This window comes from Podarcis gaigeae (genome assembly GCF_964106915.1).
Source record: "Podarcis gaigeae genome assembly, chromosome: 5".
NCBI classification, from domain to species: domain Eukaryota; kingdom Metazoa; phylum Chordata; class Lepidosauria; order Squamata; family Lacertidae; genus Podarcis; species Podarcis gaigeae.
In genome coordinates, this window is record NC_139681.1 from 38837879 (window position 1) to 38857451 (window position 19573).

The 19573-nt window shown below is 41.9% G+C and overlaps 1 protein-coding gene and 1 long non-coding RNA gene across 2 annotated transcripts in view; both read right to left on the reverse strand.

The window, feature by feature from the left end:
• Positions 1 to 4324: 4324 nt before the first annotated feature.
• LOC310845646 lies at positions 4325 to 11763 on the reverse strand. The gene is made up of 3 exons (XR_014564879.1): positions 9296 to 11763; positions 7485 to 7556; positions 4325 to 5777 (listed from the first exon to the last, which is right to left on the reverse strand). It is a non-coding gene; the product is annotated as an uncharacterized lncRNA (long non-coding RNA).
• A 3671-nt stretch (positions 11764 to 15434) lies between these two features.
• Positions 15435 to 19573, reverse strand: part of BTAF1 (B-TFIID TATA-box binding protein associated factor 1) — a 42658-nt gene continuing 38519 nt past the window's right edge. The window contains exons 35-38 of the mRNA XM_083740831.1: positions 19254 to 19465; positions 18225 to 18384; positions 17395 to 17565; positions 15435 to 17055 (exon numbers count right to left, since the gene is read on the reverse strand). Coding sequence (XP_083596957.1) covers positions 16906 to 17055; positions 17395 to 17565; positions 18225 to 18384; positions 19254 to 19465 — 693 coding nt within the window. The 3' untranslated portion in view covers positions 15435 to 16905. The remainder of the gene's footprint in view (positions 17056 to 17394; positions 17566 to 18224; positions 18385 to 19253; positions 19466 to 19573) is intronic.

The following is a 19573-nucleotide window of genomic DNA, read 5'->3' on the forward strand; positions in this document are numbered from 1 at the left end:
TCCAATCTACAAAAATAACAGGCTTACAGCCATGGCTGTTTAGTGTAATGCAAATATGCTCCCCCCCCCCAATTAGCATAGGCCCAGTCAGCATTCCTGCAAGTGCCGAAAAAACAAATGGAGACTACACAGCATTAATGCTCGGTCAATTCCCTGCCCGTCCCCCCCATCCCCCGCCAATACTCTTTATGGTCTCTTTTGGACTGTTATTTTAAATCTCTCCCAACATGCTTCAGTGTGATCTGCCATTATCTTATTTATTCCACTCGCCCCTCATGCTGCATTATTCATGCACTTCTTTAAGTGGCAACCCAGAACAAATGGAGGAAGTTGTATAGTATCTGCATAATGTTACAGTGCAATTACCATACAGTGTAATTTATGACATAGTGCTAAGTAATGCATGTGTAGCAACCGTTATTACTATATATCTGAGCACTTTTTTGAGCTTCTTGTATATTTATCCCTTTGTGTTGGCCCTTTAAAAAAATAAAAATATCACAAGTGCAACGTCTGTTGCTGCTATCAAAACACTGCTTCACTTTATGTAGTTCATCACCACCACCCTTTGCCTATCTAATCCTTACCTTTTTGCTGTTATCCTGGCAGATTTTTGTGTGCTGATGCTAGAGGTACTATTATCCACCCCTTCCGATCCTGCAAACCAAACTGGTGTTATATAAACAACATCCAATGGCCATCCCTAGATAGATCAGTTGCCAGATTTGATCTATTCTCACGCTGGCTTCTACCTAAGGGGGGTAATTTATTGATCTCTTGTAGAAATGTCTAGAGTTGGCCCATTGTGTCCTTTTTGTAAGAAATGTATAGGAAAAAAATTAAATAGTGAGTAAAATTTAGACTCTATAATTAGGTACTACTACTGGTTGGGATGTACACAAATTGTGCAAGTAAAATAGAAGTGGAGGAGAAATTTCTAAATTTCCTGCAAAGTGGTACAAAGTGTGTTCTTAGATTCTGCCTACACACTTGCCTTTTAGGAAGGCAGGGGCTAAAAGACAATTGTATTACAAATATGCAGTCAGCAAATAAACTTTGCTGATTTCATGATCTTTGTTAGAGTAGTACAAAAAGTATAGTGCTTTACTGGGGGAAATCCCCCATGTTAATATTTCAGTATTGTGACATCTCTATTTGCAAGATATGAGTGAAAGATTAGTCACAGATTTGTAAAACAAATAATAAAAAAGTCTTTTGTTAAACCTGGCTTGTATGTAGTTGCTTTTTACACCAGTTTGTATAATGTCAGCTTAACCTTTTTTTTAACCAGAAAACTTTTCTTCTCAATCTCTGCTGTTGTAGTGTTTCTGTCTTACCACAGAGTATTTTATATTCATGCTGATGGTTTGCTCCATACCCCAAAAGGGTAGCAGATCATGAGCTTGTTATGTCATTCTGCACATTTTAAATTTACCTAATAATAACGTTTAGCAACAAATAGAAATCCAGGGTGCTAATACGGGATAATCATTTCTGCTATTTATTTTTTTCTGGATGTAGCTCTGTTTGGGTATAAAGTATTAGGTATTTGTAATTTTGCTGTCAAAATAATGGACATAACTTTTAGAGTGTTCACAGCTAAAATCTCTGTACTTGTTTTTTCAACTAACTAATTTTAAATGTACCATATCTTTTACTACATGTTCTCTTAGACTGGTTTTGCTAGTAACCCTAAAAGGCTTTTATCTTTTTTTGGCTTGGACTAATGCTTTGTATGGAACTGCAGTACTGTGACTAAACATGGAGCTCAATGCTGCTATTGCTTACAACTGCTTCAACTTTGTAGTTTGGACAATTTTTTTTTCTGTAATAACTTATTAAATCTAGTTGTATGAAGTACTGACACTTGTCATCCTTTGCACATTTAACAGAAAGCCATGGGAAAACCCTTCCTACACATTTTGCGCTTTAACAACATGCATGCACATTCTCTTGCCCCCTTGTTCTGTTAGTCGATTGTCTGCTTAATACGAAATGTCAATGTTTCAGGTTAATCAGTTAAACACATACACCTAATAAAGTTCTTTTGTTTGTTCAATTAGTTTAATAGAAGTCTTATGAAAAAGGTGGAGGCAAGCAATCATTTACAAAATGGGAATTTGCCCTTCGTACGTGTAGCACATGGTAGCCACTTCTTTAATCCTGCTAAAGCCATAATGCCAGTTTTACTATATAGTAAGCCCAAAACCCGTGCAGGGGTTATGTTCCAGGGTTTATGCCGAAAGCCAAAATTGTGTACAGTGGTACTCGGGTTAAGTACTTAATTTGTTCCGGAGGTGCGTTCTTACATAACCTGAAACTGTTCTTAACCAGAAGCACCACTTTAGCTAATGGGGCCTCACTGCTGCTGCGCTGTCGGAGCACGATTGCTGTTCTCATCCTGAAGCAAAGTTCTTAACCTGAAGCACTATTTCTGGGTTAGTGGAGTCTGTAACCTGAAGCGTATGTAACCCGAGGTACCACTGTATAGCCAAAACACATTGGATAGCAATAGTGTGCATTGAGGCCTTTCATGATGCTTTGGATTCATGTGGGAAGTTTGCCCACATGTTGTGAACTTTCACATGGAATCCCTCCTGAACCAGAAGCATTCATCTGCTTCTCTCACATGAGGGATGGGGGTAGGCATTAGGTGAGACTTATTTGTTAAGCTAACACAGCTGTGAAGTAGCATGGAAGATGCCTATAATTTTAAGTAGTGGCTGGGAGGGGGCTGCTCCCCCTGCCCTGCTGCTGGTCCTCGTCACCTTCTCACCCTTCTCCTCAGCTGCCTTTTTGACATGTAGCAAATACACCTAGAATCCCGGATGGTGGTTAAGTGATTGTTGGGAAAAGTTGGCTCATAATTGGCAGTCTGCTGCTTCTTTTTTTAAAGCATGGAGCTGTGCTTTATCTCTCATGACTAAAAAGGATTGAGACATCCAGTTAAACAAGCAACACAGGTCAACCTCAATTACATTCTAAAGGAGAATATGTGAATGCTAATTAATGACCCAGCAAATGTCTTAATAGAATCAATAACTAACTGAAAGTTCTCTTCTCAAATGGTGCTTCCTAAGAGCCGAACAATATATGATGCGGACAATCCACAGTAAGTTCTGCTTCAAAGCACCACCACTGATTTGATTGGGAATGTAGGACTAGAGTCAGGCCTTCCCCTCCCACCCACAACACATCACACAGCACCATTTCACCAGTAAAATGGCAGAGTCATGTATCTACTTTTGCAAGTAAAGTAGTTGGGAGCATTGGTTAGTTCATACATCTCAAACCTGCTTCAGGTTCACTTCTCTTTTAATTGGAGCTACTCGCCCATTTTCCCAAAGCTAGCTAATTTTGTGGCCACATCTTGAGTTAGAGAATCTCATTGTTTCAGTCGCTTTGTGTAATGTATGATTATTTCTTAACTTCCTGAACCTGATATCAGCTGCCTTCAGTGGATAAACCCAAGTTCTGGCAAGAGGGTGCAATCTCTCACTGCAGCTTATGATTTTATAAATTCACAAAGCCCAGCTCTTTAGCCTTTCGTTGTACAAAAGATCCACCAGCCTTTGATAATTGTAGACGGCGATGGCTCTTTTCTGTGTATTTCCCAGCTGTAACATGCTCCTTTTGAGCCAAGATGGCCAGAGCTGTGTAGTGCAATTCATATCCAGCCGAAATTTGTCCCCTCACTCCAACTTCAACAGCACACTCTCTGTGCTCAAGCTCACTGATCCAAAAGTGGCTCTGCTCACAGCCACTTTTGAAAGCTGGAATTCCTTGCACTTGTTTACATCACTTTACACTCACATTAATGTTGTTAAGTTGCTTTGTCATCCCATCACTCCTTTTGGAGCCATTCCACATGTTGTTTAGAATACAGGTAGGGAACATGTGGCCCTACAAATGCTGCTGGACTACAATTCCCATCATCCATGACTATTGGCCAGGTGGATGGAAGCTGATGGGACTTGGTGTCCAACAACAACCTAGAGGATCTCAGGGTCCCCTACTCCATGCTTGACACCAGATTGCTTCTTGTAAATTACCATATTTTTTGCTCTATAAGACTCACTTTTTCCCTCCTAAAAAGTAAGGGGAAATGTGTGTGTGTCTTATGGAGTGAATGCAGGCTGCACAGCTATCCCAGAAGCCAGAACAGCAAGAGGGATTGCTGCTTTCACTGCACAGTGATCCCTCTTGATGTTCTGGCTTCTGAGATTCAGAATATTTTTTTTCTTGTTTTCCTCCTGCAAAAAGTAGGTGTGTCTTGTGGTCTGGTGCGTCTTATAGAGCCAAAAATACGGTAATTAGTAGCAATCCTGATCCAGGGGAGTCTAGAGCTTGCATTTGTCACTATGGAAAGTACATGTATTCTACCCCCATCCACAAAAAGGTATATCTTACCCCATCACTGCTAAATTTATATTGCAAAGTTGATCATCAGAGAGATTAGGATGTTGCAGTGCCAGGTGCAGCAAGTTTTGGCGTCTCTCCTTGCTTTAGCCTGCTTCCCAATCCTGCTTTAGCTGTAGCAGTAATACACACACTCTCTATGTCTCCATTACCACATCTAAAGCAGCCTCTTAGGCTGCCTATAAATTTGGATTGTGACATGAATGCCAAGATTCAGCCAAGCTCTTTCTAGAACAGTCCAAGGTCTCTTAACAGCTTGCGTGGCAACTTGCCAGGGGGAAGTGGAAAAGCAGGCAGACACTGTAAACCCTGCTTTGTCAGCAACAGGACAGCAAGTGTGCATAAAAGCTGACTAATGCTAATTCTCCAGCAGTGGGGGAAAAAGAGCCCCACTAGAACACTCTAGTGCAATAAACCAACCAGCTTCTGGGACTCTTTAGGGAGGGGTGGGGGTGGCAAAAGTCTGATGGCCAAACTACACATGATAATCAAATGTGGTTTTTTGAATTTAATGTGCAAAAATCCATGTGACAGAATGGCTGCTAATGAACAGGATTGCATCTGTTGCAAAGGGAAAACTCAAGCCATTCCTTCCCTGCTGGGGTCAAGAGGGAAATTCCCCTCTTCTGAAGTTGTTTTTTGCTTTGGGGGAAGATCTGCACCACCAACACCCTGTTCCCGCTTTGCACCAGTGAGGGATTTCCTCCTGCTGCAAATACTAAACATAACAGCTTGCTCTTACAGCTATATGTTGAGGATTGTAGACTTCTATATGAATGATGCCTTGGTTACTAGAATGCAACAGACAGTGAATTCTCAAATAATGCTCTAAAGAACAGCCTGAAAATAAGTTCATGCAGGAAATATGTACAAGCATTTCGCTGTCATAAAAATATACACCAGTTACTCAATGCTGATAGCTGTCTTACAATGGGGCATTTATAATTTGCTAGCTGTGAAACTGACATTGATGTGCTCCTGTAAATATTCAGTTTGGTGTTATTATGAAATAATAATGGTAGACTCTTTCTGTCAATTTTATTTGCTTCTATAGTGATATTAAAATATAACTTGTAAGCTTGAAATACATAAGCTTTATTTGTTTGTTTGGTATGTTCTAACTTTGCACATGCTGCATGCTTCTACAATTCTGGTTGACAATATTTCCCATGAACACTCATGCCATTGTCTTTTAAAAACAGGGTTGTTGTAATTCACACTTCTACTGATTCTTTAGTTTCCATGAAGTTATAATGGAGAACTGGCAATGTTTCATTTATTTTATTTTACTCTGCTTTCTGGTACCCTCAGAATGGTTTTATAATAAACTGCACCATATGTAGCGGCAGATATAAATACTATAAAATTAAAATTTGAGAGGAAACCGGGATCAATAAAAACAGCATTAAAGCCCCAAACAATGTAAACCATAAGGCTGTGAAATTCCACTTTGTACCTCTATTTTTTTTTAACAAAAAATGGTAAAAATTCATAGAAAATATTAAGTCCATCACAAGTGATGCTATACAGAGAGAAACCACCACTATGACAACAACAGAGCTCACCTGGGTATCCTGATAAGCAGAGGTGGCTGGTGCCCAGTGGGGCTGGTGGGGTAGAAGACAGGGAGCCATAGGCAGAGCCAACTTACTCAAATTTTGTCCCCATCCTCCTGCTGAGTTCTACAATGGCAAAACTGAAGCTAAGAAGGAAGAAGTTGATAGGGTCCCCTCCTGGGTGGGATGATAGCAAAAAGGGAGGCAGTTGGGAGGTGGTTGAGATTAGATTGATGTTGGCAGGGCCTTAATGGGTCCTGCTCCATGGCTAGTCAGGGTGAAACTGCTCTCCCAACATGCAAAAGCTACCCTTCACTCTCCATCAGTTTGGGAAAGAAAGAAACAGCATCTTAAACCGCTTTGAGGTTTTATTACAATCAAGCTGTATATAAATGTTGTGAAATAAATATCCAGGGAACTAAAGCTAATGAACGGTCTTGCTGTGTTAAATGACACTGATAAAGCAGTGGATTGACACTCCGGAGAAGGTCAGTATGTGTCATCATGCATGTTTGTGTTTTCCTCAACATCAGCCTCAGCAGGTCTGCAGTGTGCAACAGAAGAAACTGCATGCCTGGCAGAATTACTAAGGCCAGATGTTTTATAATCCAGTTAACACTGTCCTGGTTGTAGAAGATAGTTAACTTAGTTGCTTCAAAGAACATTCAATTTTACTAGGCTAATTTGTAGTTAGAATAAGCACAAACCATTGGCTTCTATGCCATTATCACTGTATATTTAGCTTATTTATGAAACCTGCTTGTGAGTTATTAATTTATTCACTTTTTTATCCCAATATTCAGCAACTTGAACCCTTGGGGTGATTTGAAGCACAAAAAATATAAACAAAGCACAAATAGAACACCTGCTAACAAATCCACCATTAAAAGAGCAGGACCCAAAAATCCCCTGTAAAACACAGGAATTGTATAAAAACCCAAGTTCAGCTGTTATTTCCAGAAGCCTGATGGAAAAAGAAAAGATCACAACAGAGCAGGCCTGAAGAAATTCCCTAGGCAGAGCATTGCAAAGAACTGGAGCCACCACTGAAAAGGCCTTTCCCCCATATGCCAGCCCATGAAGCTCAAATCAGGCTAGCATCTTACGTACTATATCCAGTGCTATTACTCTAGAACAGGGGTCTGCAACCCGTGGCTCCGGAGCCGCATGTGGCTCTTTTACACCTTTGCCGCGGCTCCGGGGCGGATACTAGCGAGGGGAGGGGGGAGGCGGATACTAGCGAGGCATTGTGCGCCCCGACACTCCCCACTGTGGCGGGCGCTGTACTGGCTGTGACGTCACATGGGGCGGTGCGTGCGTTAGTCACGCACCGTCCCAACGTCACCTTCCCGCCCGCTGTCAGATCAGAGGACAGCGGTGCGCATGCTTTAAATGTCGCAATGGTTTTGCGGCTCCCAGGTTTTTTTTCTTCGGAAACGGGTCCAAGTGGCTCTTTTTGTCTTAAAGGTTGCAGACCCCTGCTCTAGAAAAGTAGGTGCCAGAACTCACCATGAACACCTCCTGTGTTCTCTTATAATGGCAATGTCTCCCACCTGAGAACTGAGTTCCGGCGAGTTCCGGCTGAGGAAAAAAAGCCCTCATTATATCTCTACAAAAGAAGCCCAAGGGCCCAATCCCTCCCCAAATAGCGCAATGAGGACTGAGCCTGCTCAGTGACCATAGAATGCTAAATGTCCATTGGGAATGAGAGCTGGCCTCCCCCATAAGGCAGTTGTGGTAAAGGACATTGCAGAAGGGAAGTCGAATGGCATACCTTGAGAGACAGCATGGCTGCCTGAAATACTGAGCATTTTGTATGGCAGACTACATACCTTAGAAGATTCTGAAGTCCTGGGCCGGCTCAATACATTTTGCTGCTCAAGACACAACAGAAAATGGCACCCCCTGCCCCTGCCACCCTCCCCTCCACCCACCAATTCCCCCTCCTCTCCCCTGCTGCTGCTGCTGCTGCTGCTACCTGAGGTAATTGGAAGTGACCCTAGAGAAGCCCTTGCACACTGAAGGCGTGTGGGGAAGGAGGCTGGTGAGGAGCAGCTGGCGGCAGCAGGGGCTCTGCTCTTCTGAGGCAGCGGCTGAGGGCAGCAAGCACTGCCCTGCTTCCAGCTGTTCCTGCCCTGCCACCTGAGGCGACAGCCATTGAGGCTAATGGCCCACCTGATGCCAATATGCAGACGGTGTAGTTGACTCCCAGAATCTGTGACAGAACCTGCACTTTGAGGAGCTCTGTCTTCCTGAGGGACAGAATAGCCGCCACTTATTAAACGAGCAAGATAAGCTTACCCTGGGCCTTGACTTTGGTGTACAAGTGGCTCTATATAAATGGTATGGCACCCTTCTTCCACAATAGGAACCTCCGCCCTCCAAAGCTAGCAGGAAAGCACATCCCTGTGCTGCTTTGCGCAAATGACACAGCTATCCTCTCGAGAACTCCTATAGGCCTTGAAAGAACCATGGAAACACTAGCAGCATACTGCAAGGAGACCAAACGAGAACTAAATTATCAGAAAACCAAAATTATGGTTTTTGCCAAAAGGCCCAAACCTTGCTCTTGGTAGGTACATTGATGGTCATAAGATTGAGCAGGTCACCTGCTTCATATATTTGGGTATAACCCTTCACTCTTTGGGAGGTAGAAAAACTCAAGCGGATTATGTTGCAGGGAATGTCCAGAGAAGCTGTAAATGCAAGACTCAGGTACCTAAGGACTGAAGGTGGACAATATATACCTGCAGCCCTCAAACTGTTTGAGGCCAAATCTATTGTGCAGCTTGTATATGGGGCCCGATTAGGCCCCATTGCAAATTGTGAACCGTTAGAACTGGTACAATCTAAATTCTTAAGATCAGCCCGGCAAGTGCCTAAACACGTTTATAATAATAATAATAATAATTTATACCCCGCCCATCTGGCTGGGTTTCCCCAGCCACTCTGGGTGGCTTCCAACAAAATATTAAAATACAGTGGTACCTCAGGTTACATATGCTTCAGGTTACATACGCTTCAGCTTACAGACTCCGCTAACCCAGAAATAGTACCTCAGGTTAAGAACTTTACTTCAGGATGAGAACAGAAATCGTGCTCCGGCAGCACGGCGGCAGCAGGAGGCCCCATTAGCTAAAGTGGTGCTTCAGGTTAAGAACAGTTTCAGGTTAAGAACAGACATCCAGAATGAATTAAGTACTTAACCTGAGGTACCACTGTACAGTGGTCTGTTAAACATGAAAAGCTTCCCTAAACACGTATGCTACCATACATCTCAAAACTGGATTTGTAAGAATTGAGGTTAGAATATGGCTCACCACACTAAATTACTGGCCGAGACGATCCTTCCTTCCTCCCGCATGGCCTTGCTCCCATAACTTTCAAGGATGGCTTCCAAATGACATGGAAACATGCAGTGCTAAACATAATAACAACTCTATGCTTCACCCCGCAGATCCTACTCAACATGGGGTATGAACAAGCCAAAAAAACAACAGTGTGTGGAAGATACTGAACGCCAAGCAGATCTAGCCAGGTCCCTGAAATTTTTAATCGGTGAAACCAGAAGGCACCTCACCTCCCAGATGCCATATATGACGAACCTTGAAATTCCAAAACAGTGAAGGGCTTCTGCTCTGGCCCGCTGCCAGGCCCTCCCTTCAGCCATCCAGGAAAGCCACTTTAGGAAGACACTGTATGAGGAGAGGAAATGCCCATGTGGCCTGTCTTTTTTCACTGCCAATACTATACAGATATACAAGCTAGGTTAATATTGCCTATATTACACAAATCCCCAGGTTGCACAGAACAACTTTAGACCTCCCTGCCACTTCAAGATGAAAACCCAGATGTTATATACTCAGTTGCTAGATTCTGTGCTGCTATGATGGATACTCATCAAAGGATGGTTTGCGCCACAAACTAGGCCCAAAATGCAAGGCCTGTGCTCCTTCATGCTCCCCCTCCCTTATTGTCACTTTTAACTGTCCCTGTTTCTATCTTTTTAAGTATGCATGATATAATCACCTTTCAGTTACAGTGGTACCTCGGGTTAAGAGCTTAATTCGTTCCGGAGGTCCGTTCTTAACCTGAAACTGTTCTTAACCTGAAGCACCACTTTAGCTAATGGGGCCTCCTGCTGCTGCTGTGCCACCGGAGCACAATTTCTGTTCTCATCCTGAAGCAAAGTTCTTAACCTGAAACAGTAGTTCTGGGTTAGCAGAGTCTGTAACCTGAAGCATATGTAACCCGAGGTACCACTGTACTAGTTTTTATTCCTTACCTGTTTTAAGTCTTATCTGTATGTTTTATCTTATGCTGTTCTGTGAGCGAAATGAAGTTTGATACTGACACAGGAGCTCAAGTTCCCTGATATGTCGTCCTCCACACTTCAGTTCAAATTGATTATATACAATTTTATTGCCTCTTGTTTAGTCAGCCCATCTTTCTTTCTCCTGCCCAAGCTTTGAGATGGCTACTGAACACTGCTAAGCTTTATCCCAATGGCATCAGCTGCTGCCTCAACTCATTTCCGATTTCAACACTTTGATGCCAGGAAAAGCACCCTGCCTGGCGGCTTCAGGTTGCCTCCAGCTGCATTCCAGTGAATTCAAACAGCTTTTGTAAACTTAATTAGGGGCTGAGCAGTTTCAGCACAACTCTCGAGCGATAAGCTCCCCTTCTGTCTCTCTCATGCCAATACTGTTCCTATCTGGCACTGCTGCTGAGAAGTAATTGAAATGAAAAATCTCTTTAAGCTCATCAAAATACCTGCCAAGTAAGATGTAAAAAACATCTTCCCACCGGTGCTGTTAGGGTAGACCTATACATTGTCAGTCCCACAGGTGGATTAGAATACCTGCAGCTGGCAACTCTTGCTCATGCTGGTGTACAAACTTCTAAGGCCTGCACAAGCCTATAAACAGCCACGGGGGAGAAATACCAGCCTTGTTCCTTCTTCCCTTGAACAGAGGTGTGGTGCAAGGGAGCCTAACTTCGTTTACCTGCAGCAGCCAGATAGGCAACCACCAACTAATACTTCCTTGGGGCATAAATTAAATAAATTTAAACCTGCAGCTAGAGATCACAGAGGAGGATGGGGCATAGTTACCATGACAACCCACTCACCTTGACCCTCCTGAGTCATGATGTCCCTTCACATCTTTGAAGCAGCTACTGTTCTGTCTGCAAGTTTGCTGAATCATCTCTCCACTTCTCTCACCGATCAGATTATTCGTTATTCAGCAACAATTCTAAAGGTCCTTTTAAGTACAGTAGAAAACCCAGACCGCCCACGTTCAGCGATGTCCACAGCACATTATTAGTGTGGACAGGGGAAGCAGAGTTAACGGAATGGTTTAAGCTAAGATTCTAACTGCTTACTTCTAGGCAAGCTTATAAAGGGTTCCCTCAAATTAAAAAACGAGAGGTCTTCAAAATGATTTGCATGCCCTCCTTGCATTACAAGATGATTTTCCAAGTTTCAAACTTATTGTACTGTTGTCACTGGCAGCAGCTCTCCAGAATTTCAGACAGAGGGCATTCCTAGCCCTACCTGGGGATTTGAACCTGGGACATTTTGCATGCATACAGCCATGGAGCTATGGCATTTGCCTGTAAGATCATGTAAAAGCAGTTGACTTTGGCTCTAGAATGCTGCCGGGTGATCTGCTTTCTTTTCCTCCAAGTTTCTACCACCTAACCTGCAGAGCTGCTGCTGGCAGAATGAAATGTTGGACTTGCACCAACAGGCAGCTGTGTAAAACAAATCAAGCCCAAGGAGAAAAAAGAGAAGGTAGGGAAGGATTCCTCATTTGCATGGTGCTTAGTAGGTTGTATGCACAAGGCCTAATCATCATGGGGCATTAATTAAGAGACTTTGCCATGGAGGAAAAATGAGGCTATAAACAGCTCCTCTGGCTGATGAAAAACCGAGGCCAAGATGATCACAGCAAACGTCATTGAGCGCCTTCAAAAGACCACCAGGGATATTAGTCTTGTAGGAAGACTTGAGCAGTCACCCGCTAAGGGGGAAGAAAACATTTCATTTGCCTCTGAAACAGCCACATTGGCCTGCAGTACTAAACAAATGACATCAAAAAGGAAATGAATTCAGATGTTGTGGTTGCTGCTGCTGCTGCTATTAAATTTGTATACTGCCCTATATCTGCAGGTCTCAGGATGGTTCAAAGGATAAAGTCAGAATATAAAACCACAAAATACATAAGCCAAACTGAGTTTTGATAATCAGGACTGAGTTTCAGTTGTTGACAGTTCTTCAGTCTCTTACTGAGCCCAAACACTGGTTTGGCATTTCTATTGCCTCATTTGAACAAGATGAAAAATTAGGATTTATTTGGGGGCGGGCAGGGGGGATAATCTGCATATTTGATGGCACCACATTCCAACACTCTTGACGAGTTCACTCAACAATTTCATGCAGGAATTAAATAGCGGTGGGATAATAGAAATTTAATGCCACGGAGCTAAGCAGTACCCTCAACACCACCTTTTGGCCATTCAAATATGAAATTCATGCCTGTAAATCACAACGTGGACAGCCTAAAGCCTCTGCAAAGTGACTCACTGGGTTACTATAGAAATAAAATTGCCAGGTTTAAGGTCTCATGGCATTTTAAAGCAGGTTGATGCAGAACTTTGCTAGAACTAGAGCTTAAACAATAGCCATCATTAATATTTACCTCACTCCCGTGGGTGTTGTAACAGAAGCACAGCAATGCCAATGACAACCAATGTACTAAAATAAGTGTAATGTATAAATAGCAACTGTGGGTTATCCAAGGCAGTTTGGTACCCCTTTTGGAAGTAGCCTACTATTTAATGGCATTTTTCTCTCAGAGCACATATATTTAAGGTACAATCAGGTAGTTTATGCTGTAAATCAGGCATAGGCAAACTCGGCCCTCCAGATGTTTTGGGACTACAAACCCCATCATCCCTAGCTAACAGGACCAGTGGTCAGGGATAATGGGAGTTGTAGTCCCAAAACATCTGGAGGGCCGAGTTTGCCTATGCCTGCTGTAAATACTTGAAGCTTAAATGCTGATCATGTACATATTTTACTGTGTTTGACTGGTTTACAAACCACCCAATTGACTAGTAAACTGTAATAAAGGTGATGAACTGATAAGTCAATGTTACTTAGGGATGCTGGAGGCATTTTATACATTTTATAGCTAGACAACAGCTATAGCCTATTTTATTTTATGAGTGGGAAGCCTCTGCTTTCTAACCTTATGGTTTCCGTATTCCAGCATTTAATCCCACTTTCGCTTCTTGAATTAAGGCCAAGGTAGCTGCTGCTATGAGTGCCAATGTGCTTTTTTCTTCGCCCCATATCATAGCACCTTCCACAATGCTTCCTACCCATATTTTGTAGCTTCCAGAGGACTACATGCCCGTAAACATATCTTCCCATTTACCACATTAAGAGTGTGGTTTTATACATCCTTATGTGAATATGTCTGACTGAGCTCAATGAAATTTACTTCCTAACAGACACAGATGGGAACAATTTACAGTAATCCTTACAATGCAGAAAGTGACATCTAAACATCTTCCTAAAAAGGAGTCTAATCTTCCATACAGCAGCCCTAAAATAAACACACACAAACCTTTTCAGCTCCCTCCCAATATTCATACTGATTCTTAGCAGAGCTCATTTTACAAGGTATGTAAACATTTTTAAGATCACAGGTATAATCCAGAGTTTAGATGTTCATTTTAGGGGTTAATGGTTTTTGGCTGACTATTCTTTTGTTAGGTAAATTGCTGATAAACTGAACATCAATAAGTCATCAGGGGCAATTGCTTAGCATCTAGAAGGAGATGGTCTCCTGGCAGTTTGGGATCTTTCTGTGTTTTTAAATGAATCAGATTTTGATGTGAATTGTATATGGGGGAAAGAGAAAACACAGAAAGCAGATTAAGTAGTTTGGAAGAAAACAGAAGAGAAGAGTGTTTCAAGCTGGAGTTAGCTGAAAATGGAGGAATAGCTCAAGATGCTCTTTGAGGACCTGCTTGAGAAGACTGCCTGCCTGCTTGCTTCCACTTATGCACCACTTGTATATTTTACTACAAAGTTGCTTATACTTCCAAATTAAAAGCACACAAACCTAAATCTGGTGGTTCTGCATCTGACTGTTTGGGCCAGAGGGACAGCACACAGCAGCATGAACACAGCAGTAAACTCATTTCCTTGTTTTGAACACATTTAGCTACTGAAACTGAGTTAACCCCTCTACAAACCGCCATGATGTATTCCAAATATGGGAAGAGCTCACACATCTCTTTGTAGAGAAGTGATCTCCCATTGAACGTTAATGATCTGTACACATACAAGAAGCACAGCTCACTTACAATTCACGACCAGGGACCAACACAAGTTACCTAGTTAACATCAAAAAAATGCAGGCAGTGTTTATTGATTCTATAAATAGCTAGGGCTGCCTACAATGGCTGCCAGCAACTATAAAGGATGGTGACAAGGAGCATAACCAAATAAGCTCATCATTTCTAAATACACTGCAGAGGATAAGCTCTTGCTGAAAGGTGGCAAAAGAGGTTAGTAGCAGCATGTATGTGAGACAGGGGGGTGGGAGAGAGAGATGGTGTTTGACAACATTTCAGGGAGGTGAAAGAAGATAATTTGTATTGTCCTAAAATGTACAGTCTAAATAAAACCTAAAGAGTAGACCTAAATTTGTGCACACATATTCTAGTACAGGGGTCTGCAACCCGCGGCTCTGGAGCCGCATGTGGCTCTTTTACACCTTTGCCACGGCTCCGGGGCGGATACTAGCGAGGGGAGGGGGGAGGCGGATACTAGCGAGGCATTGTGCGCCCCGACACTCCCCACTGTGGCGGGCGCTGTACTGGCTGTGACGTCGCATGGGGCGGTGCGTGCGTTAGTCACGCACCGTCCCAATGTCACCTTCCCGCCCGCTGTCAGATCAGAAGACAGCGGTGCGCATGCTTTAAATGTCGCAATGGTTTTGCGGCTCCCAGGTTTTTTTTCTTCAGAAACGGGTCCAAGTGGCTCTTTTTGTCTTAAAGGTTGCAGACCCCTGTTCGAGTAGAAGCCATACATTTATCTCAAAGTACAACTATATGCATGCTTTATGCTGCCCAATTTCTTTATCAGGCATTTTCATAAGAAGCTGAATTAGCCTGCGAGGACAGACAGGAGGATACCAAGATCAGGCATTAAAATCCTCTGCTGAAATAGCAGTAGATAGATCTGTGTCATAGTGTGATTTTCCTCAGCCATTTTATAGAAAAACCAGATCACACAATCTTGTAAGTGTTCAGCGCCAGGAAACCAGCTACATTTCCCCCACAAAACATTCATCCAGAGAAATGCCAATTTTATTTTATTTTTTCCATGCAGCTGTCAGGTTTATGACCAAATATACAGAAAGAACTACATGAGATATATAACGGGATGATTAATGCCAGTTTGGCTTTTTTAATTTTTTATTTTTTTTACGGAATGCTAGTTTAATGTTACAGTATGGCAGTTCATATATCTACTGAAATCTGACACACGTCCATTCATATGCAAGTGCTGCAAAATGACCTTGCTCTGTAAGTCAACATTTAAAACCATCTCTCTATTATGTTGTTGAAATCTCATGGCTATTCAAGCTCCGATGCTGAATTGCACAGCAAGCGCCAACCCTAGATATGACAACTAAACATATATTTCATGTATGCATTCTGACAGCTTATGTAGGTTTGCCTTTAATATATTTAGAAAACCGTGTCCACGTTTGGTACAGACATGCACATCTATGCACAGACATATGTCACTACTGACTCCCTTTTAGAAGACACTTTTTTTAAAAAATGTACAACTATTGTTATTCTTACTCTGTTATTAAAGCTTCCTAAAATTTGTTACATGATTTCAGCTTGTAAATACTTCTTTCCCTCTGATGCCCTGAAGGCATTTCTAAATAGACTACCTCTCTGGACCTCAAAACTTCTTCCCTCTTTCACTTAAGAGGTTCATGCATTAGAGAGTCTTTCTAGCATGGAACCTCAATTTTATAAGATCTACTGCTAGAAAAACTCTGTTTATATATTTGCTCTTTTGGTTAAAAAAAAATAGGATTGAAGTCTACTTCATACAATTGCTTTCTTAACTGGGCTATGTTCTAGCCACATATATATACATATAGATATGTACACACACAAACTTTAAAAATGGCACCCTCTAAACAGGATGTGGAAATGGCCTAAAATAAGCCATTACCTGCAATTCCTATGAAAAAGTCAACTGCTCTCAAAATGTCAGAAGACTGAAGAGCACCACATACTTAAATATAAAGTTGAGAACTTTAATACTTGAAGTTTCATTTAATTCCCTAATATTCTTCCAGAATGATAGGCTTCGCCATTATTCTAGCAATGTATATATCCTGAAGAGATCTAAACCTCATTCTAACTTGTTAGACTAAACATTCTTAAAGTATACTATGAAAGTTAGCTAAAGTGAGGTTTAAAAGAACAAACTAGTTAAATACTCAAACACTCTGTACAAATTACTGCAGCTTGAGGGAAGAGGGAGCAACAGGCATATTTCAAAAGAGAAGTAACACTTATCAACATGTGCAAAACCTGTTAAGACCTGTTTTATTTTTCTATCAAATAAGAATCTGTAGCTATTCTGGAAATTCAGAACTACCTTACAGTAAGTTTACATTTAGAGGTTTTGTATAATGCAAGTATTTAAGACTTTAACTATCCCAAAGTGACAAAGGCGGCTCTATTCAAAATGCCAGCCCTTTCTCATAATTTTTCCACAAGTATATTTACATGTTATGCTTGAAGTCCACTATAATTGCTTTAAGAGTTGCTGAATATCAGCTGAAAATGTCAACTAGCAACCACTGTATTAAAATGGTCATTTGAGTGAATGCATAAATTTTTCAAGACTATATTCGGTGTCATACTGTTCTTGATCCCACAGGTCTCCAAGATTCTCAAGAACGGACTTCATAGTTGTTTTTCCAGAAGCAGAAGGGGAAGCATCTGATTTTTCATTTTTTCCATCCTTGAAGGCATTTGGAAGGTGAAGTGGAAGAAAAAGAGAAGAGAAGCACATTGAAATCTATGTATTTTAAGAGCCAGAAAGCATCTGCAAATACATAAACCAGTACTTAAAAGATCCAACAATCCTAAAGCAGTCTCTGCGAATTACAACACGATAGCAAGCAGAAGCAAGAGGGTACTTATCTTTTTCACATCAATGAAATGAAAGACTTACGGCATAAAGGGAGAATGGCTATAATTCCACGGCAAATCTTACCAAACATTGTTGACTAATCCAAAGCATTACAACTATGGTACCATTAGCCGCTTGCTTTCAGATCACATGTGAGCTACTCTTTACCTTGTCGAGTGTGAAGAGGTCAAGCAACTGATCTGTTCCCATGCTTTGTAGACTAGTATTCTCTTGACTAATCACTGTATTTGCAATATTCATTTTGAACTTCTGCAGACCCATTATTTTTTCTTCCAAGGTTCCCCTTGTAATCAGGCGATAAACATTAACAACTCGTTTCTGCAGGAGACAGTTAATATTCATGAGCGTTCAAGAAACTACCACAGGGTAAAAGAAAATGTAGGGGAAGACACTCGATATACACTCAATTACACCATAACAGAAAATAAAGGAATCAATAGAGGCCTTCATCCCTGGAAGCAAATTTTTCACTGTACTTTCAGTCCAGGTTTTGTACAAGACAAAAATGTTCACAGCATAAGAGAACCCAAGCCTGGCTCAACGGTGGAGCAGAAAGAAAGGAAGCAGACCCCAATGAGAACCTTTGAAGGAGTATGGAATAAATTGCAATAAATCATGGAATACATAAATAGTATTTTTTCCTTCCTAGGATTTATCTTGGGTGTTAATGAGATCCCTTCTCTGGTAAATAGCAAATATCCATTTTTGGGGCAGGGTGAAAAGTGAAGAAACATTTTTTTCAGGGGGAGGGGGAAGACTGCAGTAAAACATAACTTTTTGCCTTGAATCTCTCTTTGCTAGCTAATGCTTTCAGCTCCACATCTCCATTATTTTAGAAAATGGTGGTTATAAACTGAAATCACAAACTCTGAAAGATGGGGGCTATTTATGGAATTGGTATAGGAAGCTTAAACCATTTTTGGATTTATTGAAATGGTTTTAATTTGCTTCCAAATCGGCAGCAATTTATGTTTTACCTGTCCAATACGATGTGCTCGGTCCATGGCTTGGAGGTCTTTCATTGGATTCCAGTCATGTTCAACAAATACCACTGTGTCAGCTCCAGTTAAATTAAGGCCCAGTCCACCAACGTGAGTGGTGAGTAAGAGGACATCTATGGAGGGATCATTATTAAACCTGTGAATGAAAAAAGCCAGTTTAGACTTATATGGTTGCACATGCAGAAAAAGCTTGAACCCACAATGGCAGGGCCACAATGGCAGGGCTGAGCAGACAGAGTGCTGGTGGGGTGGAGGGACTGGAGAGAAAGGGAAAGAGACAGGTCAGAAACTGACGCTAGATTGTGTTAAAACCGTAACAACTTTATTGCTTGCACCTTCCAGAGGCTTTGGTGTTGCATGGACAGAAATCACAGCTTCACTAGAAACCGCCCATCTGCTGACAGGCCACTTCTAGCCTAACTCTTGTGGTGGGAGGGAGAAGAGGCTAGAAAACCCAGCTTAAGGCAAGTCAACGGTATGAGCTACTTCTGAATACCTTCACCAACCTGGGTCTGTAGATAGCGCCATCACCTCTAGATGGGACCGTGGGAGCAGCCAATTTCTACTCATCCCAGTTACGGTCCCTGCCCAGTGCCAAAGTGCCAAAACCCATTGTGACTTAAGAGCAAAGAGTGCAAAATGTGAGTTCAAAGCAAAATAGTATGCTAAGAGGAAGGCAAACTCTTGTATGGCTTCCAGTCAGAAACCTAGGCAGAATTTCTGTCCATTAAGTTAACATCTGGTAAGCAAAATGTCGTCTTGCAAAAGTAAGAGAGGGAAAAGTACCCACTGTTGCTGATAAGTTCACCTTAATGCCATTTTCATGTTTATGCTGGGCACCAAGGATGAGCGGTCCTCTCCTCTGCATCCAGCATAAAAGCAGGCCATTGGGGCCATTTGAGTTATGTATTCCAAGTGAACCATAGGATTTCATTTCCTTCAGCAACTGTGGGAGCTCTACATGCAAGAGCTACTCTGTTAGAATATATCTGACACTGGATTTACCTTGACACAATGGAATGCCTCTGACCAGCAGGTATGCTGCCATCCAGTCGCAGGTAAGTAACAGAGGGCAAGTGGGGCTTGAGAAGGTCGTGTTCAACTATATCCAGCATACTCTTGAGTTGACAGAAGATAAGGATCCTGTGTTGTGCAACTATGGCTTCTGTGCCGCTTTCTGAGGAGCCTCCATTTCCCAAGCCACAATCTAGCAGCAGCTTAAAGACCAAATACAAAAGCATGCCATTAGTCATTGAACTTAGTAGGCATATATTCTTCATTCAAAATGATTACACAGATTTTATCCATTGGGGGAGTCATCGTCG